Here is a 25,428-nt window from a genome sequence, read left to right as displayed (position 1 = left end):
TCAGTTTGCTCGAAGTTTTCGAAGGAAACACATTGACTGCCAACAGAAAGCTAACTATTGTTGAACCACTGACAAATACACAGTGCAGCCACCGTTAAAGACTAATCGATACTTGAATCAACCCGATATAACTGAAATGCGGCATCCTAAGGTAATGTTAACAGTTGAGTTTTGAATCTATAAAATTTCAAAACTCAAATCTATTAGTCTCTTTGTTAAATGTAGCTTTTACTGATTATAGCCAGTGGCTATTCTGTGACCCTCGTTCGATCATTGGATTGGCGGAATTGGAGAACCCTGGAATAGAGGGTGCTAGGGCAAATATTGGCGGTTTTTTAGCCGTTAGACTCCGTTATATTGGTGTTTTTTTAGCCGTTAGAAACTGTTTAAACTGTTACTTTATCTGTTCTGTCATGTGCTGGCTTGATTTTTTTTTTTTCAGTTTAAAAATACTGCTGTGACCGATTAGGGGGGGGTTGCACGTTATTTTTTTGCGTACAGTTAGAAATTTTTCTTCTAGCAGAAGAGGTTGCACGATATTTTTTTGAGGTTTAAGTGCTTGCTCTATATTTTTGGGGGGATTTACGCAACCCCCCTATCAACTATCTAATGGTCCATCCCTAATTACGTAAGCGTACGCATCGGTTAATAAGATAACGGTTTCTAACGGCTAAAAAAAACCCCACCAATATAACGGAGTCTAACGGCTAAAAAACCACCAATATTTGCCCTAGCGCCCTTGCCCTGGAGGAATTAAAACCCTTGAAACTAGCACAAGAGAGAAGCAACTATACTCACATGACACCACATCCACCAATAGTCCCTTGACATGGTAGCGTGACTTTATAGAGATTGCTCATAAACTGACGAAGATATGAATGTTTGAAGATTTAGTTTAAGGTGGCTGCCTACTTTTGAACGTTCGATTTGAGCCCACGATGTGCGCGCGCTCAAAAACGGCTGAAAAATATACAAGATTTTATTGAAGAACCATACGCGTTTTGAGCTTCAACTGAGCAAAACCCTCAAATTTTGCACGGGACTCTATATTTTTTGATAGCTCATTCGAAAAAACTCCTAGAAATCTAGGTTATATCAACATTTTAGAAAAAGTTTAAATCAGGAACACGTGAAAAAATAGATTTTTGTAGGGATTTTTGTTCGACTTTATGAGATTTTTTAAGAGCACCGAAACTACAAAATATGACAAATCAATGTATCTCTCTGTCTTTTTGTCGAAAATTTCCATGTATTATTGTAGAAGGATTGACTAGCCTTCGTTCGTGCAATCATATAGTCTGCAAATAACTATTATCTTATGAATCTTAATTTTTTTCTTATCACTTCCGGTGGCGCAATTTTTACTCCAAAAGCTCGTGCGTAGGCTCCCATTAAATGCTGATTATCTCAAAAACAAGCTCGGGACACCCTATTTTTCTTTCCAGATTTGGAATCAGCATTAAATTTCAATTCGGAAAATCGAAGTTTTAAAAAAAGCTTAAATCAATTTCCAAAAGTAGGCAGTCACCTTAATGAATGATAATTATCTAGTGACACATTTACAGTTTATGAGATAAAAGCAGCCGAGCGTGCGTAGAGCAGGTCTTCAAGATGACCTACTGATTTTATTTTATCGAGGAAAAGATAACCTGCGTTCATGCAGCCGGTGTAATTCTCTCCAAATAATTTTTTTCGAGGGAAATTATACCGGTTGAACGCAGGCAAGGAAAGGAGAGCAGAGACATTGGTAGGTTGAGAAGTTTGCTTTGAATCATGAAGCTTCTAAGACCACTATTTGTGCTTTAGGGACAAGAAGATCACTTGTGTAAGCTCTAGTATGGAGGTTGCCTATTGTTCGTCTTAATTGAATCGCGAATAAAAGAACAAGTAATTAGTATAGCAGGTGCAAGAGGGTTAAGCACTGATGTTGCATACAGTCAATTCAAAAAACGTTGTCGTCGACCGGCTCAAGCCTACGCGACTGGACCGAAAGGAATATGGGTAAAAATCACTGAAGCGGATAAGATAATAATGGCGAGAAACAATCCATCAATTGCATGTCTTTTGGTTTAGGGAAAGAAAAACCAAGTAGTTATGATTCAGTTCACAAATCCGAAAATACGAAGGCATTAAAAAAAAACAAACCAAAACGTCTCCTTCAACACTTCCCGCTCGCCTACGAAGGTTCGTGCTGTAAACCACGCATAACTAGTCAGATATAATAATGGAGTCAACTCGGCTTCAATGATTGCTACCCAGAGTTCCTTTCGGTCCAATTGCGGAGACTTGAGTTGGTCGACGACAACATGTTTTGAATTGACTGTATATGACACATACGCGAAAAATAAGCAGGACCCAAGAAAAAACACGTCCTTATGTAATTTACAATCATGAATATATTAGTTAGTTATTTCAAGAATTCCCCCCCCCTCCCCCCCCTTGGTACGACGGTTATTTTAAAAATCGCTGAATGGCTTGCATGCAGACGATATTTTCTCACGCGGTTCTGTATCCTGACGTAAGCCGGTTTACGTCATCCAAGCACGCATAAAAGGAGAGAAATGTTGATTACGCATGCCGCTGACCAGTTATTAATGTATACTCAAGCACGCGTATCACGCGCATCACGCGCCAGGAAGCGTGAGATTTATTACCGAAGTGTAATGCATGCATTTGTAAAATTTTTGCAATATCTCAAACGAATACTGTAGGCTATTATTCTTGTTATCTTATTCACACATTCTGGTTTTTATTTTACTATTCTATATGATAAGAAAAATCGGTGGATTGAAGTCCACTTGCTTCAGTTTTCAAAATGAAGAGAATCCACAAAATTTGCCCTTAGCCTAGTGCAAGTATTTCAAACTGAAAATGTTGATCTCAACTAGAGACGTACTGAAAATACTTTGTATTTTAAAATGTGCAAACTGCCCCAAATAATTTGAGATAAGAATAAATAAATTGATTAAGAAATTAAAATTAGTTAATAAAAAATGGTCTCGGAATTACTTTTTGTGTATTTTTTATAAGATTTTAATTACCAGTTAAATAACTGTATATTTCAAGAGAATATGAACTAAGAGAAGGAATTGGTTCATATTCTTTCGTAGGAGTTGTACATCAATTTAAAGTGCTACTACGACGAAAATCGCTCAAACTTGGATTCAGCTGAAACTTCCTAAGAATACTCTTTAAAGGTCCAATAATCACTGTATAAAGTGCTTTCTCGATATTCAGTACGAAAGTATGATATTTTTACGATTATTTTTTGGAGTCTGTGACGTCATACACTCAACATCAAACATTGCTACATATATTTCTTTGTATATAAATCCTTAATTTATTTTATTCCTATGAAGCCCAAAGGGTGGCTAATGTGCTTATTTCACATTACTTGTGACTATAATTTATATTTTGGGGTGTTTGGGTATTTCTTTCTCCCTTTACTACTGATATTTTGATCATAAACTACAAAGAAATGTATGGAGCGATCAGATGTTCGATGTTGAGTGTATGACGTCACAGACTCCAAAAAATAATCGTAAAAATATAATACTTTCGTCCTGAATATCGAGAAAACACTTCATACAGTGATTATTGGACCTTTAAAGAGTATTCTTAGGAAGTTTCAGCTGAATCCAAGTTTGAGCGATTTTCGTCGTAGTAGCACTTTAAAAAGGCCTAGCATTTGTTTAAAAAAATCGGTAATCCGCATTGCTTATACTCCGAAATCCGATTCTCCGAACTCCACCATTCCAATTCCTATATTTCCAAGTCACGCGCACCATTACATCCTTCTCCTTAGAAACGCCAACGTGAACTCGAAACACGGGACCGGAAATAAACCTTGGTTACTCTAAGTTAAAAAATACGAAAAGAAATAAATCAACTATATTTTCAGCCCACAAAAACATGACTACTATACTATAGCAACGTTCAGCACGATTTATATTGAAAAACAATACCAAAATGGTTTAAAAATAGTATTTGTTTCGTAACGTTTGCAAAACACGTGAAGATGTCAGTTATGTTATATAACACATTTGCACGTGAGCCCACCTACTCGCGTGCTTCGAATATATAGACAAACAAATCGATATCAAACTTTAGTCTACTCTGAGTGTTATCCTTGATGTTTCGCTTGATGAAAAGAAAGCAAAGTTAATTTAAACCATATTATGTCCGATCAGGCAAATCAGAAGGCCAGTAATGATCTGGTTGACGAATGTGTAGCTGGTAGAAGGTCACAAACTTTGGACAACCAGAGCAGTACAGATATAGATGTCGAAGGCCCATCACCTTGGAAGTATCCTTCGTTTAACTCCAAGAAAAAGGGAACAGTAAGTTTATATTTTTATGGCTATTTTGTTATTAAGTCTAACTTCTAGTGAGGAAAAGTATAGTTGCTTCCTTGTTCTCCAGCTGTCGTTTAATCTATATCCACTAGCTTAACTCTACAATATTAGATTTTATACCAAAGAACATCCCTAGCTGCACGTTTCGACAAAATTTTCCCCCCTTATTCCATTTGCGAGTTCTCCTTATTCCATTTGCAAGTTTACAACCTATTTTCTATTCTCACTAACTGTTCGATAAAATTAAATTATTATTCTAAAACGTTTTCACTAAATTTCTAGATCAAAACGAAATGTGTAAAGCGTATTTGAATTATAAAAAATAAAGCGTTTATTTATTTATTTATTTTTTGTTTCTGTCGTTTTTTATAGTCGGAATGTTCTCATAAGGTGATCGAAAAGCGAAGAAGAGATCGCATCAATAAATGCTTGGCGAATTTGGGTCAAATTGTTCCTACAGCGCTAAACGGGAATGGAAAACAGGTATGAAATGTAAAAACCGGACTGGACTACCAGCTATTCAAAGTCCACCTTCCCAAGACCCCCTTCCCCAAATCGCACAACCTTTCCTTTCTGTAAAGAAATTTTGAGCAAACACACACGCAAAAAAAGAAATTGTGCGCAGGGGTTGTTACAAAAAGAATCTATCTTGCAAATCAATGTCCATCCCGAAGTATTTTTCTCCTTATATTTGAATTTATATGATTTTGTATACTGGTACTTCCTCTTATTTTCTTGGGGGGAAGAGGAAGGGTTTGTTAAGCAGGTGTGACGTAGGAGTTGTTTTTCCCATGAAATTTGCCTTAAGCTATATTTTAATTGTTGTTTTGAAGTCTGAGTTAAGTCTTTTGGAGCACTTTGTTTTTGTACTTTAATAAAAGACGTGCAGAATATCCTATTTCACTTAATAGAGTGTGAGAGAGTTGTTGAAAACAATTTTTTAAGTGCATATTGAAAGCTTATACTCCTACGTAAAATAAGCCCTTACTTTCATTATCAGACTCTACATGAAGTGAATAGTTGAATGGTGAAATATTTCTTGGTTGAAGTGTTTTGTTTTCAAGCCATAAACTTAGGGTTTATATTAACAATAATGTTAATATTAAACTACAATGTCCTTTAAGGCATGTATTTTAGTGTAACTGTTGTAACTAGTAATTTCAAAATGCTGGCCATTTTGAGTAAATCAATTTAAACTAAATTTTAAAAATACTGTTATGAAATACCTTTTTTCCATTTTCTAGGGATCTGGAAAGCTTGAGAAAGCAGAAATCCTTGAGTTAACTGTAGAATATCTCAAAAGCCTACAAGTTGCTACAAATAGTACAGAGAATGTATCAGTGACCAATACAAATGCAGAAGGCCCAAAAGTACCAGATAAAGGTATGTCATAAGTAACAGTCTCCTTCACAGTTCCCTGCGCCATCTTGAAAGGTAGCTGTGCCTTTGCATCGAAGCGGGATGAACGGTGAGCTTGCAATGATAGAGCGGAGAATAATTGTCCAAGGTGTTAAAAAAGAAAAAGTTCTCTGTCATTGCAAGTTCACAGTTTGTCTCGCTTCGATGCAAAGGCACGGCTACCTTTCAAGATGGCACCAAGGATTGTGAAGGCGGCTAATATATCATATACTACAAAAATGTTGTGATAAATCCTTTTAGTGTGGGCATTACATTTCCCATTTCTTTGTTTAAACGGTTGTACTTGAGTACAAGACACATAAATATGAATATACAATCCAAACAAAGAATCGTATTTCAAAAGAGAATGACATAGATGTGAAAAGGGCTATCAGGCAATCATGAGGGGGTTGAAACATATAACAGCCATAGTACATTTCTTTTGTACGAAGCTCCAGAAAATATTCAACTATTTTTTTTTCCAGAAAATCACGTCCTCTTGCATTGGAAATTCCCAAAACTAAATGGAAGACTTTCCTGAAATGTTTGATTGAAAGACTCAGTAAATTTCCTCTGAAATTAAGCATGAAGTTTGATATGTGGAAAAAGCAGTCACCTTGTAAACAAATTCTAAATTCTAAATATAGTATCAAAACTCCTAATTTGCATATCTGAATATGCAAATTATGTTGTTTGTTTTTTTACATTTTTCTACTCTCTTACATGTATAAGTTTTTGGGTCAATTTATATACCAAAAAAGGTATGATGGTGGAACATTCTCAAGAAACCTCATTTCCTGGCGGCTCTTAGTATGTAATTCTACTAAATATATGAGTAAAATGCTACAGATGAACCTTTTCTCTATAGGTTGCTATCAATAGACGTCGATTCCGGTAATAGCTCTTTTTTGATGGCTTGTAGAATCCTGGAGGTTGTTTTGATCTCTTGTTTTTTGGTTTCATGTCGTAGAAATAGTCAAATGCAATAGCTTGAGGACTTATTTTGATATGTTTTGACTTAACATCCGCTAGTTGCCCCTCAGTCAACCCCTTGTTTGCCCTCCAGTCAACTCCAAAAAGTCATGTGATTGATAGTAAGCAATAGCTACAGATTACTTCCCAACTCACAATCCATTAATATACCTTTTACAAGCTAAAAAATAACAGCCAATCAACCAATGACATGTGGCTAAAGTCAACACTTTTGTCCACATATTAGCCAAATGCCCCTTAGGCTGGGACCTCCTCTTTGCTCAAGTAAAAATACATGACTGTATTGTTGATGTTTTCTCCTTGTTGCACATATATATAATTTTAAGCTTGAGACTTCATTGTGATTTTTAAGCAATAAAATTTTTTTGGCACTAACAAAAAATCTTATTTTTTCTAGAGCAAAATACTTGTAGCAGTAGGGAGCTACAAGCATATTCTAAAGGCTACAGCGATTGCACATCAGAAGTGTTACGTTTCCTAGTCACAGTAGAAGCAACAGATCCTAGACTTCCCTGCTTTCAGCGGCTGATGGCTCATCTCCGGATTCAGTGTCGACATTTGATCGACCTTCCTGATCATGACAACAAGCAAAGAAACAAACAAAACACGAGCACAAGTAACAAAACCACTCAAATTGGCAAGAAAACTAACTTCAAAACTGAAGCTCCGGGTGACGGGCCGTCTGGAAAAAGACAAAGGATTGACGTAGACAGCACCAATGGAAGTGAGAAACCCAAGAATCTAACCGTAATGGGATTCCTTGAGGAAAGTAATAACCCTGCATATCACAAGGGTCACAGGAGTGTTGGAAGTAGTAGTCGGAGTTCTTCAAACGATAATAGTAATCCTGAGAGCATGAATGGCAATAACTCTGGCAACAACAATGACATGAATGGTAATGGAAATAGCTTTCCTTCACAGTATCCGAACAATAACTCCATGCCATTCCCAAATCATTTCTATCCACCGTCTTATGGGTTCCCAACCTATGCACTCCACCCTGCTGGTACCCACTACATTCCTGTTGCACTTCACCCAGGAATCCAAATGCCGAGCAACAACGTGAATGGGACGCTTCCTGCCGCAACTCTGATTAATCCAGGACTTGGCTTCTATGGTTCTTCAATGTCTGGGCTGCCTCATCCATCACCAATGGGTCCTGGCCCATCGCCTGTATATGGACCAATGGGTGCCGGCTTCAGCATGGGGTCAGGTCTTGGAGGAATGGGTACAGGTTTTGGAGGAATGGGGTCAGGATTAGGTGGGTTGCCATCTGGACTAGCAGGACCTGGAGGATTACCAGTATACCTGTCGATGGCACAGAAAGAACAGAATAGAAATAGAGGCCAAGACTCTAATGGAAGCAGTGAAAATGAGTCCAGTTCCAGTAGCGATGAATATAACTTTTCATCTAGTTCTTCTGGGAATATCTCTGAAGTTGGTATCCAAACAGAACAACCACATGACCACTCTGACTATTTTAGTGCAGGCAGCAGATAGGTCCCACTGGAAATATCTTTTAATATTAATAATATTATTAATAAGACGTCACTCTAGGTAGCAAATAGGCGAGATTCGACTCTTATAGTCATGCTGATCAACATAACAGTCACAACAGGAAAATTAGGCAATACACTGCTGTCAATCAAACAATTTGTTTAATACCCTTCCATACTATGATTGACATTAGTCTGTTGCCTGATTTTCATGTTACCACTGTTGTGTCAATAAGCGCATACCACTGTAAACAAGGTCTTTCATGCAACTGTCAGAATTATGTGGAACTATTGGCCCTCCTCAAATTATCTCGAATGCTAGGCTAACATGAAAATACAAAAGAAATCAACTTTTTCTCAAAGGAATGTAAGGCATTTTGTTTGTATTTTCCATTTCGCTTTGCATTCAAGATAATAGACACTTGTGTGTTTCAAGGCAATGCATTTTTGACCAAGTAAATGAAAAAAAATTCTAAATGGTAAACAATTCTATAAAATAATTTTACAAAATAGTATTTTTCCATAGCAGACGAAATCTTGCCTAAAAATGCTGTTTTCTAATTTAAACGAGGCAACTTTTGACAGCGCTTGCACATCTCAGAAAAGAACTATTGTGACTATTGTAAGGTGGCTACAAGACTGTAACCACTCTAAATTAATTAATCCTACAAGAATATGAAAGTCAAAAAAAAAAAAAAAATGTAAAAACAAAATAATGTACAAACGATTTAAAATTATAAATAGGTGTCTCTTGAGAAAAGTTTTTGGACCAGTGAGCATTCCATGCTTCTGGCTCACACAACTTTGTTTAGCATATCATTTTACTAAACTGAAACAAATACAGCAAGGTTGGTTACGGGTTTTTGCTGAAGGTTTGAAAAAGTAGAAGTTAAATTTAAAAAAAAACAATGTGTAAATAAATGGTGTATATATTACAGTCAGATAAAAAATAAACTTCATTTATCATTCCCAGTGTTGTTTGCTTTATGTTTGTCAACCTTTAGGTTTAGCCTGCGTGCAGCTGAACTTTTCTCTCGTATAGTCCGTCTGCGAAGCAATGACACAAATCGTGTTCTCTAGACCCCACGCCCCCACGTATGGATTTGAAGACTAAATTCCAATTGGTTATAACTAAAGCCGTTTCTGATTGGTTATCAGAGCCTTTGTTTATATTATTCAGTCTTGCTGAAATCAAAATGGCTAATTTTAGCGAGGACTGAAGAACGAAGTTTTCTCAGCTGTTGAATCTCAATTTGAACACAGCTGTGCTGCCTCCTCCTCTATGTCCTTTACATTGAGAGCTGTTAGTTAAGAGAGGGACATTATTTCCAAACTACATTAGCTATCTGTTTATAGGTTCCTAAACAGTTTGGCAACACGCAGGCTATCAACCTTTGGAAATTTCATAAGTCTTCAAGTGAGCTATAAAATGGGGTTTCTGTGGTGAAATGAGAACCAAGGAAGACCTGGATGCAGTAGAAAATAATATACATTATGTATTTTTAGTTTATTAAAGTGCAGTTTAAAACTGAGATACATTTTTACTTAATAGAAAATGATTGAAATTCTTTAAATGTTTGAACTTTTGGAAAGTTATTTCTTTAAAGTGCTACTACGACGAAAATCGCCCAAACTTGGATTCAGCTGAAACTTCCTAAGAATACTCTTTAAAGGTCCAATAATCACTGTATAAAGTGCTTTCTCGATATTCAGTACGAAAGTATGATATTTTTACGATTATTTTTTGGAGTCTGTGACGTCATACACTCAACATCAAACATTGCTACATATATTTCTTTGTATATAAATCCTTAATTTATTTTATTCCTGTGAAGCCCAAAGGGTGGCTAATGTGCTTATTTCACATTACTTGTGACTATAATTTATATTTTGGGGTGTTTGGGTATTTCTTTCTCTCTTTACTACTGATATTTTGATCATAAACTACAAAGAAATGTATGCAGCGATGTTCGATGTTGAGTGTATGACGTCACAGACTCCAAAAAATAATCGTAAATATTTAATATTTTCGTCCTGAATATCGAGAAAACACTTCATACAGTGATTATTGGACCTTTAAAGAGTATTCTTAGGAAGTTTCAGCTGAATCCAAGTTTGAGCGATTTTCGTCGTAGTAGCACTTTAAAGAGAATAATTTTCAAGTTACTATACATGATAAGTCAACTTGAGCACTTCATATGATAGCTAATGATTATCAAAGAGAGCAGCCTCCCCCTCCACACCCCCCCCCCCCCCTCCACCACAGTATACTAAGGTATATGTACAAACCTTAGACCTAACTGAGGGTTTGTGTTAAGATGCACGCAGGCTACGTTTGCAGAAAATTTTCAAAATAGAAAAGCTTTACAGCGTACAATTAATAAACAGATATTACAAAAAATTTGCTAACGCATTTTCACCAAACCTGGCTCTACATCATTTCGCAATGATTATAAACTTCTAGTTCTTATTTGGGAATTATTAATTATTTGACGTGTTAAATTCTTAATTATTATAACTATGACTGGCCCCCTGTATCTACACTACAAATATCTATTGCAAACAAAGTGACTCATTCAAAGTGATGTCATATTCAATGAAATACTCCTATGTGTGTTTAAAGTGGCTGCCTACTTTTGAACGTTCGATTTGAGCCCACGATGTGCGCGCGCTCAAAAACCGCTGAAAAATCTACGAGATCTTATTGAAGAACCATACGCGTTTTGAGCTTCAACAGGGCAAAACCCTCAAATTTTGCACGGGACTCTATATTTTTTGATAGCTCATTCGAAAAAACTCCTAAAAATCTAGGTTATATCAAGATTTTAGGAAAAGTTTAAATCAGGAACACGTGAAAAAATAGATTTTTGTAGGGATTTTTGTTCGACTTTATGAGATTTTTTAAGAGCACCGAAACTACAAAATATGACAAATCAATGTATCTCTCTGTCTTTTTGTCAAAAATATCCACGTATTATTGTAGAAGGATTTACTAGCCTTCGTTCGTGCAATCATATAGTCTGCAAATAACTATTATCTTATGAGTCTTAATTTTTTTCTAATCACTTCCGGTGGCGCAATTTTTACTCCAAAAGCTCGTGCGTAGGCTCCCATTAAATGCTGATTATCTCGAAAACGAGCTCAGGACACCCTATTTTTCTTTCCAGATTTGGAATCAGCATTAAATTTCAATTCGGAAAATCGAAGTTTTAAGAAAAGCTTAAATCAATTTCCAAAAGTAGGCAGTCACCTTAAAGCGCTTGTCAGTCGCATGCTTGAAGTCATAGAAATTGCCGTTGCAAAAAGTAGGTTTAGTTTGTGGTCATTCAAGGCTCTTGAAAAAAGTGTGTTTTAGGGCGATGTTATGGAAACACTATGAATGACGTCCACTAAATGCCTGCTTTGTTGTGACGGCAAATTGTATTATTTTGCATGTTGTTAATTGGCAAGCACTGTAAATAATGATTATATTTAGAATGAAGCACCAAATTGAAATACAGTTTCAGTCAGAGGTACACAACACATCATTATATTGAGCAACGCCCCTATTACGCAGGTATCTAAATGAGAAATATACCACATAAATTATTTTAAATAGTAACCATATATGATTCATTCCAATAAATCAAGGTTATCAAATTTTCCTGGTCGTTTCCACGGAAACCAGATGCCTTACTAAGCTACTTTAATATATCTTTATGGTCGAATTCTATGTCTGGGCTACCTGTGTTAGCAAGCAGATGATGTATTGTATTCAAAAAATACAATGAATCACACCTAATCTAACAGATAGAATGACAATAGAATACAAACAACGTTTTGAATACATTATGTACATCATACATTACTGATGTAATGCTATGTAGGTTCTCCCAACACCACTAACTCTATGCTTGGGCTACCTGTGTCAGGAATATAATATACTTGGGCTATTGGGCTACCTGTGCACCCCAAACTATTCACAAGAGCATATAAACGTAAGATCTCCCTACCTTTCTTCTGACTGCCATTTTCTAAGGATTACCATTGCCTGTAGCTAACTATCGGCATCCCCAAAAAGGTAGTCTACAAAGGTATTGACCTGTGCCATGGCGGCAAGTGATGTGGCTTGGTTGTAGCTAACTGTCAGCATCCCCAAACAGGTAGTCTACATTCGCTAGCATCATGCAGGTAAAGGTGTTGACCTGTGCCATGGCGGCAAGTGATGTGGCTTCGTCCTTTCCCCATACAAGATTAGGACCAAATACTATTGCTAGATTACTTGCCGTCATTTTGGTCACCTTATGTTCCTGAACCTTGAAAGATACATAAAGAAAGAAAAATTACTACCATTATCTTTGAAGTGTTGGCGACTCAATGTTAAGTGAACTTATAACAGACTGCATATGAAGAGCCATTGATCGGCTCTTGTCACCAACAAGGTCTTTGATCACATTGCTGACCTTTCTTGAGTATCCTTCCAAGACATCAATGATAATGCTGTACTGTGTGACGCAGTGTCATAACCATTTTTATCATCACTATCATTATCATCATCATCATCATCATTACCATCACCATTCGATAAGAATTCATAAAATTGATTATTCTATTCTAAATATAACTGACATCTCAATTTTACTGAATTTTTGTTTTTCAGTTTTGTGGCCAGTTGAATTGGATTAGCACGCAACCTTGAGAAAACGGTCTATTGATCTTGTGATTCACTCTTGGATAAGAAACTTATAATGGGGTTGAAAGGTGTAACACTACAACCAAGCTCCAAAATATTCAGATATGCAAATTAGTAGTTTTGAGACCATATTTGGAATTTTGCGCTTGATTCAAGATAGCCACTTCACATCACATATCAATTTTTTAGCTGAATTTCCTGACTTTCAGAGAACATTTACTGAATCATTCAATCAAACAATTGGCTTTTATAAAATAACTGTTATTAATGTTGCGCTCTGATTGGTTTGGAGCGCGTGCTTTATGAGAGCACATTGCAAGCGCGTGCACTTTCCGTTGCTTCATTCCTATCTATTATTGTAATTTGTATTTTATAAAAGAAATAAAAAACTTGTTTGCTGTGCTGTGTGCAGTTATAAAGCACTTGGGGTTGGCAGAACACTTGAGAAGTGTCCAGAAGCACTCCACTATGACAGCACACAGCACGCGCGCGCATTTTCTATTTCTTCAATCTCTTTATTTCTTAATATTTTAGTTTTGGTAATTTTTAAAGCGAGAGGACGTGGTTTACTGGAAAGAACTTTGTCAAGAAAAAAGTTGAATATTCTGGAACATTGCGTTTGGCTATTACACGTTTCAACCATCCTATGAGTTTCTGGAAAGATTTACCTCCTTCAAGAAAACCATTATGTACTTTAACAGCTTGAAATTTCCTTCAGGTAGTTGATCATGAAGGACACTCCATGCCTTCATCAGTTTTTCATCATGATCTGATATAGCTAAAAAAATTTGCAATGATTCGAATCATCATTCATAATTCTCACACAATTCCTGCAACAAAGCTCCTTTAATTCTTTACGATTAATGATTTTTTTATATAGTGCTCTTTTGCATATGGATAATGAGTTATAAATGAGAGGTGAGTTAGTATGAGGTATACACCATGAGAAATATTTGTCGCTGGACATAAATTTATGTCAAAATGTAAAAGTGCAAATGTAACTTTTAACTTTTTGTGGCAGTTAAAAATATTTTTACCATAGAAAATTGCATACCTGTAATGGAACATATGATGTCGCAGAGTTCAAATGTGAGTAGAGGTTCTGGTAACTCTCTCAGGAATTTCTTTATGATAGCAGCAGCACAGTGAACATCACCAAACTCGCCGTACTCAACTGGTTGTCCACGATCAAACATCTCAGCCACTCTCTTGACAAGTGCACTGTTAGCTGATCTTCTGAAGATGCCTTCCACATCAAGACCTGTTTGAATAACTTAGTAATTTTAATGTGATTCAAATTCTAAAAATTTGCTCTTAGTGTCAACTTATACATCAAATTCAACTTTCAAATGTTATTGTTACCCTGAAACAATCTCTGGGCTGATCAAAGGCAGGGCACGACTTACTCACAGATCAAACCCTGAAACAATCTTTGGGCTGATCAAAGGCAGGGCACGACTTACTCACAGATTGAACCCGGAAACAACCTCTGGGCTGATCTAAGTCAGGGCATGGTTAACTCACAGATTGAACCCTGAAACAACCTCTGGGCTGATCTAAGTCAGGGCATGGCTAACTCACAGATTAAACCCTGAAACAACCTCTGGGCTGATCTAAGTCAGGACACGGCTAACTCACAGATTGAACCCTGAAACAACCTCTGGCCTGATTTAAGTCGGGGCATGGCTAACCTCACTGAGTGATTTTTTGCATGGAATTTAGCATATATAGCATGTAGGATTTTGAGGAGGGATGAAAACTGGGGAACATTATGTTGTTTTTTCCCTTGCCACAAGAGAATCTATTGACCTACCATTTTCTCTAAGGAATTCAACTGAAACTCTGATGCATCTTGGGATAAATTCACCTTCATTTTCTTTTATCCTGAAAAACATTGTAACTGTGGTTGATAAAGGTACAACGACATTATTGGAGTTTTAGGCCAGATTGTCATATGTGGTGTATTTTAGGATTGCATTTTCTTTGTAGCATTTCGTGTATGGTGCTACAGCACTACAGGCCTCGTTTCCATGCTGGTATGTGTCTGCATTCAGGCCGGTTTCGCCATCGCGCTCCGGTCTGATATATTGTATATGATGATTATCACAATGTTAATCACAATGATATTGTGATAACACGATGGTGGTGGTAGTTGTGGTTGTGGTCAAGTTGACCAATTGCAAGATTATGCGTTCTCATCATGGTGATGGTTTGGTAGTGATGATAGTGACTATGCAGGACAATGACGATGTTATTGATGATAGTGATGTTATTATTGATGATGGTTGTGATGATTATGTTGATGGTAATAACAGTGGTGACAATGTTGTTGATAATGATGATGTTGATGATGACTGATGATGCTTATGATTATAATGGTCATGTCACTGATAATGGTAGCAATACAAATCAAACAAGGAATCCATTATCGAGAGAATGGCAAATGGGAAAATATTATGCCCAAGAGATGTATTTGATGTGTATTTTAGGGCCACTGGGTTATCACTACGATTTTTAAAGAAATCATAATTGTCCTGTGTTACCCTCTTGAAATAAAGTTCATTCATCCATTCATTCATCCATCCATCCATCCATTTGTATTTCTTTATACTTACCATGAAATTGAAACTCCAAACTGCTTTGTCTTTGGTACTTCTGGAATACTAGTGTGGAACACTGAATTTGATGCAGATAGCTTGGGTTTGTACCTTGTCAGTACTCTTTCATCGTGCCTAAAATGGGATTAAAATTCTACCCTTAACTTTTTAAACTTATCGTTCTGGATTGACTAGCCGAGTCGTGTTCATGTGGAAATATAAATGTGTTTAACACATGTGTGTGAGGCTTGTCAGTCCAGAACAATAATTATTTAAATTGGTCTCCATGTTTCATTTTGGTGTATGTCATGATATACAGGGTTGTCAATAGAAGTTGGCAACCGGCAGATTCTGCCGTCTACTCTTGCTAATTTGGCCACCTACTCAGCCAATTCCCGATTCTCTCACTAACTCAGCCGCCTACTCAGCCACTTCCCAATGTAATTGTAAATCTTAATTAAAGTTCTTTAAACTAGCAAAATGTGTGAATAAAATAAATTTTACCCAATCTTTGTTGCTATACTACGAAAACTGCAACACAATCAAAACTACAACTATTGTTGTCCGCCATCTTAAATTTTGAGCGAGACTGGTGACAAGTATGCCTCAACTACTTGCTCTAGTGATTTCGGGTTTACCAAACCCGGTGCTTTTGATCATCATTTCATTGACAACCCTGGATTGTCATGTATGTCATACAAACTTAAACAGATGAGTGATTACTGTTCAGTTTTCTTCCCAAACTTTTCACAAGGATGCCAACATGTGCAGAACAGAATGCTCACTAAAAGTTCAAATGATGTTTGTAGGCTGAGTCGTAGACATTTAGACGCTTGACGCGTGACATATTTTTCTGGCGACAAAAACCCAGTTTGGTAACATGGATAGTACAATTTTGTTTGGCACATTAGTAACAACATTAGTAACATTAGTAACAGTCATCGTTCTTAACAAACAGGGGGATAGTGTATTTTGCACTTATTAGAAGTACCACAAGCTTGCCAGACTAAGTATTTGTGGGTTCTGAAGGAATCCCTGTGCTATCTATGTTTTGTTGATATTTTTGAGAGGCAAATTTGAATAATGTTTCAAACAGTTCAATAAACATAAAACCACAGGGTTCCCACCCCAAACCACAGATATTTATAGTAGTCTGGTAGCCAGTGGAAGAACTATAGTGTAGTCTAGGACTTACTCTTGAACCTCTTTGGGAATATCCAATTGATTCAAGTGAATATGCTCCGACAGTTCTTGAAGACAATTGACATACGTCACTTTCTTTGCGAACTTGGTGCTATTGAAAAACATAAAGCCCATGATAAGAAAATAATCAGAGAAAGTTAGCAGCATCGCAAAGCACATTTAAATGAATAAATAAATAAATTAATGAATAAATTAACTTTGTTTATAGAGGATAACATTTGACAGTTATTCAACTGATAAACTCGTGGTCCTCTTTTAACGTCTCTATTTAATTAGGGCCGGGACCGCCATTAACGTGATCATCCGAGCCACGTGAAGGTCTAACCATTTGAAGATGTAACTACAAAGGCAGCACCTTCTCCTCAGTTATTTTAAGACCCTGAGTGTTGGTCCAGCCGAGGCTTGAACCACGACCTCCTGCACAACAGACCGACAATCTTACCAACTAAGCTAACCGGGTGGCGGAATCACCAAACAACTTTTGACTCATACCTGATGACTTTCCTGAAGATTCCCCAGATTAGCTTGATGATGTTTGATGGATGAACAATATACAGAGCTTTGACATTTTTCCTGTATCTGTAAATATAAAAGGGTCTCGTCTCAAATTCCAATTTGTTTATAGAATGAAAGCTAAAAGTGTGTTAACCACTGGCTATTATTAGATATAATATAATGTTCAATGCTTCTCAATAGTGGGTGCAGAATCGTCGTCACTACAAAGCAGGTTTTGATGGATGTCAATCAATGCTTTTCCATGACATCCACCAAAATCCTATTTTGTTACTGCGTGATAACTTACGAGTATGATTTTGTCTGATGCATACAACCCTCATAAAGCAACTAGTAGGATTTATTTCATTTTAAGAGGACTTGCACATGTTTTACAACTTTGAAGAGAGCACTGAATGTTGCTTTATGCATTTATCATAGGAAAACCTAGGGAAATTTGACATTTAAAATTTAAAAATTTCATATTACCCACCCCGGAACAATTGATGAAAGCCAATTGGAATTTTCACCCTTAGTACATGTGTTTATAATTATATTTTCCGGCTTTTTCAAGATAACCATGTCAAAGTGGGGGCATTGAATAATGTCAACTTCCTGAGGGTAGCCCACATCCCCCCATGGACTTCACGTTTATAGGTGCATATGGAATTTCATCATTCCTCTCTTACTAACAGAAATAAATGGTTCCTGTATTACTGTAGAGAGGAAGATAGCTTACTTTCTGTCTAGTTCTCTGTACACTTGCAGAAGCCAACGATAAGAAGGTTTGTTTTTGCTTGTGAGTCCATAATGAAAATATACAATGGTGTAATCATTTTCCACATACTGATCAAGGGTATGCTTGATATACCTGCAGGAAAATTACCAAATATGATATAACATAAATCTTGCTTTCTGATTGGTTGAGACATGTGCATTATGAGAACATAGCACACATGCTTACATGCTTACACTTTCTATTACATCAGCTGTATCCAAAATGGCTGACATTGTAATTTGTACTTTACTGTACAAAATGAATAACAAACTTGCTAGCTGTTCTGTGTGTAGTGCGTGTAGTCATAAAACACTAATTGGGGATTGATTTCAAGGGTGGGGTTGAAACATTAAGGCATCCAAAAAAAGGGAGAAAAGAATATAATAAAACATATTTAGGTACTGCCTAAAAGTGGAGCTCCCAATACGCATGTCACAGGGAGCCTAATTTGAATGAAACTGAAAGGTAAACTATAAGGTCGGGGAAAAAATATCTAATTATTTTTTATTCCAGATGAAGATAATGCAATTATGTTTATAAGATATAGCCAAATTAGTTTTATTTCAGTACTAATGTGTAGTTCTAGAATATACTCAAACCCCACCCATGGAGGAAATTGGAAATCCTAGGGGAGGGGGGTCAGGGGGTACTTTTACAAATTCCCTCCGTGATGGGGTAGCGATATCTTCTGGAACTACACAATTTCTGGCACAACGGTACTGTTCTAAATTACTAGTAAGACAACGATTTGAACTGACGAGTACCAATTTATGGTCGGACATTTTCCAATGAAAAATTCTAGTCCTGCTGCTACACCAATAATGAATGGTACCGGTACTTACAGAAACAGTTGATGATGGTCTATATATTGTAAAGCTGGAATCCGACTAGCAGAGAATACTATTGTCAATCTACCACTTTTATCTGAACCTGTAAAGATGAAAATATATTGTGTAATTCCAGAAATTATCCATACCCCCCTTGAGTAGGAATTTATTTTAATGCCCCCCCCCCCCCCCCTGCCCCTCAGAAATTCCAATTTTCTTCCATACAAACTTTGTAAATTATTTTTTTCTTATTCCGAAATCCCCTACTCCTTGGAACCCCTCGGAATTTCCAAATTCCTCTGTTGGGGAGAGGGATATGGATAATTTTAAAAACTATCTAACATTCAAAGAAAATAAATGACCACTCATAATGTGTTTTTCCTGTAGTTCAGTGGTAGAGCATCTGACTGGTATCCGGAATGTCATGGGTTCGATTCCTATCAGGGACTCTTATATCTTTCCGAGTTCCTTTCAACTAGTGACAATGATAAATAACTTCTATAATGACTCTTACTGCGATTTCCACTCTGACGAAGGACTAGCGTCCTAAATGTTTGTAAGTCTTTTAATCTTTTCACTGTGTATAATTTATCTTTTTATCATTACTGCTTCATCAGAAACACTGACACAGCTCACACTAGTTTTTAGCTAGTAATCTCTTCTCCTGCGATTTTCATAAACATGCGAACTCTGTGTCTCTGAGTTGCACGGTGAAATTAGTTTATTTCGCTGCCGTCAATCAAACCTAAACAGTCAATACCTTTCATAATTTTGACTGTCGGTAACGAAAAACCAAATTTCAATGTGCAACTTGGAGATGCAGAGTTCGCATGTTTATGAAAAATATTGTGCAAACTTTAACAGTGAGGGCTTTGAACTGTGAACACTTCGGATCATATGGGAACATCAGTGTCTTACCAGAAACTGAAAGAATACGATATCTTGCTACATTATGGAAATCGTTACTCAGCGACAATGAAGGATAAATAGGAGTATCTTCTTTATCTTGTGTTTTTGGCTTTTTAGGTGGGCCTTCTTCCTTATCCATCTGTTCAAGCTCTAAAACAGAAACAAGTGTGGCATTTATACATTACTAATTAAACTATGGTAGTCCCTCGATATATGCAACATTATGATTTGCTAAAATCTCAACAATCAAATTATTAAATTTAAAATTGAATGGATTAAAATTTTGTAATAAATATAATGAAATTGAAATAAAACAACGACAGTTATGGTAATTTATACAAATAATGCTTTCAAACTTAATAATAACAAAACTATTTATAACCATACTGACACATACTTTTAATTATGAGATATAATTTGAATTTTGATAAACTGATCCAAGTACATTCTCTGTAAATTTTTGACGCTTTTGAAACTAAGCTTGAAATTCTGATTATTTTCATCGAAACATGCTCAAATTTGCCAGACTTACTACTACTAAGATGATGATATGCAATTTTTTGCATAAATATAGCATTGAATAAAATTGAAACCCTATCCCAGTCCCTTGATCGTTTTTGAAATGGCCAATAAATCGAAATTATGGCAATCAATTTGAATAACTATCCTATGGCGTTACATCCCTGCCAAAATTGATGGTTTTACCATTTTTGAAGTTCATCACATGAATTTTGCATTTGAGTAAATTTTTTAATGCTACCATCTTGCATTTCATATGCTTCATCAAGGGTTCAACATGTGTTTTATATTTGTCGTTCAAGTTTTACATTCATGATTGTCGTTGATTCATTCTAAACTCCACGCCACGTATTTGTCCTTCGAGTTTCACATTAGTAACTTGACGACTTTTATTTTCAACTCAAGAACCAGAATTGAACTTCACGCTCGGGTGAGCTCGGTTGACCTTGGAAACCGCTGGCATAAAGCAACGCAGTCGTAGGTATGAAAAGAATAGAAAATGGCGGCAGAGTTTGCCCTCTGTTGTTGAAGAGACAATTCGGCAGCTTGATACAAACTGCCAACAGGAGGATGACTGTAGTAGCTTATTGCTTTGTTTAGAGTATCTAAATTGTATCTAAACCGCAAAATTCATATGACAAAAATTCATGCAAAATTCATGTGACGAACTTCAAATACAAACCATCAATTTTGGCGGGGATGGAACGCCATACTATCGTTCTGGACTGATTAGTCTCATTTTCACTTGGAAATATAACAGCGTTTTCACATATTGTGAGAGAGGCTAGTAAGTGAGTGTTGTTTCAATATTGTTTCATCAAATACTCTGTCTCTCAAAACCTCAAAATGAAGTGCGGACACATCATTGGTTAATGGTATAGAGCACAATTAAAACATGTCAAAAAGTAGTCAAAAACATGTGAAAAAGAAGTAAGAGAACTCGTCAAAGGGTTTACCCATGTAGCACACAGAGTATGTCTATAAGAAAAGAATTCACCTTTTCAGCGCTAGCTTGGATTGTGTTGCGGTCACCAAAAAGTTCGGACATCGTTCTCGGATTCCCATACAAATTCACTGACTTTAAAGAGAAAATTTAGGTAGATTTCTTTAGTTAGCTATCTTAACAGCAGTAAGAAAAGCTTCAATCAAGCTAGAAAAATGATTATTTACTTGTATTTAGAGAACCAACTAAACATTAACCAAGTAAATAGATCATTTTAGAGTAAGTACATTTGTTCGGAAATTCAAGAACAATGTCCAAACTTTTTGGTGGCCGTAACACAATCTAAAGCAATTTATACCACGTGACGGCTAGTGCCGAAAAGGTGAATTAACTGAAATAATATTTCAAAAATTATTTCGAAACGTCAAAAATGTATAAAAAAGACCGAGTCGAATTGCTTTGAATATATAAGCTTAAAACAAATGATTTAGTATTTAAATATTAGGGTTAAGAAATTTAATGAGAATTATGATAAATTAATGAATTTATAAAATTATAATCAATTAATTCAGAGTCGATAAATAGTAAATTGTATTATTCATAAAAATTAGCATCAATACCTTTCTTGGATGCTCTTTCTAAGTCATCATCGAACTGGTTGTGTTCAAAATCCCTTATCTGATCTGTGTTTTCATTTAAATCATCAGCACTTGAAAAAACAAAATTACTTGCTCCAAAACCACTAGAACAACCCTCATTTTCCTGAGATACATAGAGCAAGCCTGGAGCACTGTGCCTCAATAAACTCTTATCCTCCTTTACAGCTAAAGTAGAGCTAGATATTCCAGAGTTTTGGGAAGGTTTTTGAGTCTCTTGTGACGAGGAAAGTGGATCAAATTCTTCTAAAACTTCAGTGGGATCGTTCCCGCCAAGCGTGTCAAAGTCAGCTACACCAAATCTCTTCCCAGAGGCACAAAAATCACCTGGAGTTGAGTGTCTTGCATTTGGAGATAATCTTACGTCTGTAGTTTGTTCTTTTATACTTAATTCCTTGTTTGAATTACCAGAAATAATTGGTTTTTCTTCAAGTCCTGCACCAATATCCACCAAGTCCGCCATGTTGAACGGCTATCTTTTCCAACTGGTTCAGCTAATTTGAGAGAAAAAAAACAGCTTCTTGATCTGAATTACATACCATGGACTTAGTAAGAGCTTCTTTTGTATTCTTGGAGAAACGAAAATGAAAGAATTTCGTTAAAATTCCTTGGGAATACTAAAACTTTCACAAGCAGCACTAATCAATCAAAACCCCTGGTTAAACGCGATCAAAATGTCTTCACTCAGTGGGTGGTAGTTGGGTTAACAATTTTCCCCGACTCCTCCCCACTTGATAACCAAACGAGCCTGCGATTTTCACGTGCGTATGAAATCGAACTAGTCACGATTTCGGAATTTGTTCGAGTTTTGATTCAATTTTTACGCAAATCTAAAGCTTTTTGGAAAGAAGTAACACTTGGAACATCAAGTTTAATATGGGTAGATTACGTAGGAAGCGAACACACAACAATGACACGCACTTGAAGAAGAAATATCGTACGAAGCGAAGGACAAAGGATTTAGACCAGATTCACGCTGACATGGTTCCTGAACAAGCTGCCAAGCTCCTTTCTCAAGAAGTAAATATAGATTTACCTGGTTGTGGGCAATTTTACTGTCTTCAGTGTGCGTAAGTATTAGTACTTCATAAGCCAAGACGAACGCTGTAAGTTATTTATGAAGAAAAGCTCAATAATTGAAAAATATAATAGAATATAGGAGGATTGGATCCAGCTATTCCCCCTGGGGTTGGGAAAATTTGCGACTGGTTTCGTGGCTAAAAACTGAGGTGGGGGATTGTAATGAAATTATTTTCATTGCAGAGGTTACCAGGGGGATTGATTTTACTCTCTAGTTTAAGAAATAGCTCCTGATTTTAACAATTTTGAGACCACGGATGTTTTTGGTCAGGCTGGGTTACCTGGGTTACCTACTTTTAGATGTGAATTCTTCAATTCATGAGAGTTTTTTTTCCGATCTTTTCAATGAAAAACTACCTGAAATATCGAGCAAACCGCACGGATTACGCGTTGAGTTCAGTTTTCAAAATACAATAACAATAATTTCAACCAAAATGAGTGAGATTGTAGATTTGAATGCCTCGACCAGGGGACATTGAAAAGAACAACTTCCCTACCCCTGGGAAAAATGATCAACATTGTTTCTAAATTTTTACAATCTACCAGGTCAGCCCGGGGGTCGACCCCACGGGGAAGCCGCCGATAGGTGCATAAGCTTGAAGAGAAGTTATAAAAATGTTGTTATCAATTGAACTTATAATACTGTTTTAGGAAATATTTTATCGATGATAAGAGCCTGAAAGATCATATTAAAGGAAGAGTCCACAAGAAAAGGTTGGTATATTTTTGTCATACTAAAAAAAGACGTTTGGGTTCCCTGTGTTTCGCAGAGAGTAATGGGGAGGGGGGCTTGGGAAGAACTTTGTAGAAGCATATTAAAGCACTAGCCAATGCAAGAAAAATACTCTTGTGCTTGCATTTGTGCTTGCTTGCTTCATACCTCTCTATCTATTAACTATAGTCCTATATCAATAAACTAGTTCATTAACCAATCTTATTGCAATATTATTGCATTTAGTTCTATATTTTTATTCAGCCAATCAGATAGCACATTGATATCATAAGAGTGTGAGAATGTGATAATCTGATTGGCTAACTGCTAATGCTGTTATCAGTTCAATATCTGTCTAGCTTACTGTTATCTGATTGGTCGGTTTTATTCAAGTTACTCTGATTAGTGTGTCTGCACAGTAAAAAGCTGGCCACGCTCTCGCTAGTGCTTGATTGATACTGAGAAGTTTGGGGAGGGGGGGGGGGGGGGGGGATGATAAGAAGATTTTAAACATAGTTGAGGACCGGTGTATCTGTATTACCCTATCAATCTGGTTGCTGCCAGCCACCTGCCCTGCTGAATCTCCCATCATATTTTCAAAACCAAAGATAAAAATGGTTCCTCTGACATATTTTCAAATATGTGACTCACCATTTGTAGTTTTTTTGATATTATTATCATAATTTATTCAATATGGCACTGTGAAGGGGACTACTGCCCATTTCATACTGTGTCATTCTCTTGAGTATTATTTCTTTGTGTACCAGCAATGCTTAAGAAGATGCATGCTTGGGTGCAGAATCAGATCCAAACAAAGAAAATTATTCCCAATTAAGGGAATTTGAAACGAGAAAAATTATACTCAAAAGTAATGTCTTTTCTTTATATATTGAATTTGAAGGCTTAAAATGTTGAAAGAAGTGCCATACACCATAGAAGAGGCAGAGAAGGCTGGTGGACAAGGATCGTACACCTTGACTTCAACCAAACCATTACTAGCAAAAGACACTGAAATGAGTTCTAGTAATGAGGTACCTGTAACAAGCGATGGGTAAATGCAAATGTATAGCTACAGAATGTAATTATTTGACTAGATTTGACAACTGCAACGTTGTTGTCAATATGATATTCATATCTGCTTGAAGGCCAAAAAAAAAAAAGAAAAGAAAAAAGCGGTTTGTATATATGTAAGTTTGTTTAATATGGATATGAAAATGACCATTCAATAGCACAACTTGAATATACTGTGCAAGACGTAAAGAAGCTTTTGGGAGCTTTCTTTCTTTTTTATCTACAGGTTCAAAAAAAAAAAAAAAGAAAAGAAAGTCTTATCTTGCCACTCTTTCACATCTATTATATGATTATGTTTCTAAGATGAAAAAAAAGTACTTCTATTGCTTGAAAACCTGTCCCTTATTTCCGATAATTCTCTATCTTGAGAGGAGAGGAGAGGACTTTGTTACCTATGTATCACTTGTTTAATCAAGGAGTAAATTGAAAATAGAATGCAATTTCAAAAATCCTTTTTATCAAGTATTCTATATTTTTCCCCCTTTTAAGTCAAAAACTAGCGAAAATTAAGAAATTCATGAAATTAAAGAAAAAGGAAGATTATAATTTCAAATTCGTAAGATGTTTGTAATCTGTTTTAATATTTTCCTAGCTGGTAGATTAAACAATTTGACGTTTGATGAAAAATAGAGTCCGCTAGAGAAACGAAATAAATGATTTGTGTCAATATCTGTCATTTAAATGAAAAAAATAAAATTGTTATATTGCTTGCCCATTTTCAATTTAA

The 25,428-nt window shown here is 36.2% G+C and overlaps 3 protein-coding genes across 4 annotated transcripts; 2 read left to right on the top strand and 1 right to left on the bottom strand.

The window, feature by feature from the left end:
- Positions 1-4,087: 4,087 nt before the first annotated feature.
- Positions 4,088-9,214, top strand: LOC116301939 (uncharacterized). 2 transcript variants are annotated; one of them, XM_031711110.2, is made up of 4 exons: positions 4,089-4,340; positions 4,728-4,838; positions 5,600-5,738; positions 7,144-9,214. In XM_031711110.2, the coding sequence occupies exons 1-4, from the start codon at positions 4,179-4,181 to the stop codon at positions 8,244-8,246; spliced, it is 1,515 nt and encodes a 504-aa protein (XP_031566970.1). In that variant the 5' UTR covers positions 4,089-4,178; the 3' UTR covers positions 8,247-9,214. The 2 variants fall into 2 exon arrangements, with proteins under 2 accessions (XP_031566971.1, XP_031566970.1); XM_031711111.2 differs by lacking the exon at positions 4,728-4,838 and having other exon boundaries at positions 4,088-4,340.
- Positions 9,215-11,449: 2,235 nt separating this feature from the next.
- Positions 11,450-22,534, bottom strand: LOC116301938 (rho GTPase-activating protein 8). The gene is made up of 11 exons (XM_089031218.1): positions 21,803-22,534; positions 19,730-19,870; positions 18,827-18,914; positions 17,946-18,077; positions 17,207-17,293; positions 16,707-16,805; positions 15,530-15,646; positions 14,728-14,798; positions 13,969-14,175; positions 13,583-13,692; positions 11,450-12,537 (listed from the first exon to the last, which is right to left on the bottom strand). The coding sequence occupies exons 1-11, from the start codon at positions 22,299-22,301 to the stop codon at positions 12,361-12,363; spliced, it is 1,728 nt and encodes a 575-aa protein (XP_088887344.1). The 5' UTR covers positions 22,302-22,534; the 3' UTR covers positions 11,450-12,360.
- A 60-nt stretch (positions 22,535-22,594) lies between these two features.
- On the top strand, positions 22,595-25,411 carry LOC116301940 (zinc finger protein 593). The gene is made up of 3 exons (XM_031711112.2): positions 22,595-22,908; positions 23,570-23,632; positions 24,532-25,411. The coding sequence occupies exons 1-3, from the start codon at positions 22,715-22,717 to the stop codon at positions 24,683-24,685; spliced, it is 411 nt and encodes a 136-aa protein (XP_031566972.2). The 5' UTR covers positions 22,595-22,714; the 3' UTR covers positions 24,686-25,411.
- The last annotated feature ends 17 nt before the right edge of the window (positions 25,412-25,428 follow it).

The sequence above is a fragment of the Actinia tenebrosa genome, unplaced genomic scaffold, assembly GCF_029948245.1.
Source record: "Actinia tenebrosa isolate PJP-AT-01 unplaced genomic scaffold, QUT_ActTen_1.0 PGA_scaffold16__25_contigs__length_10494907, whole genome shotgun sequence".
NCBI classification, from domain to species: Eukaryota; Metazoa; Cnidaria; class Anthozoa; order Actiniaria; family Actiniidae; genus Actinia; species Actinia tenebrosa.
The sequence above is the reverse complement of the archived record's forward strand: the minus strand, read 5'-3'. Positions and strand labels throughout refer to the sequence as shown.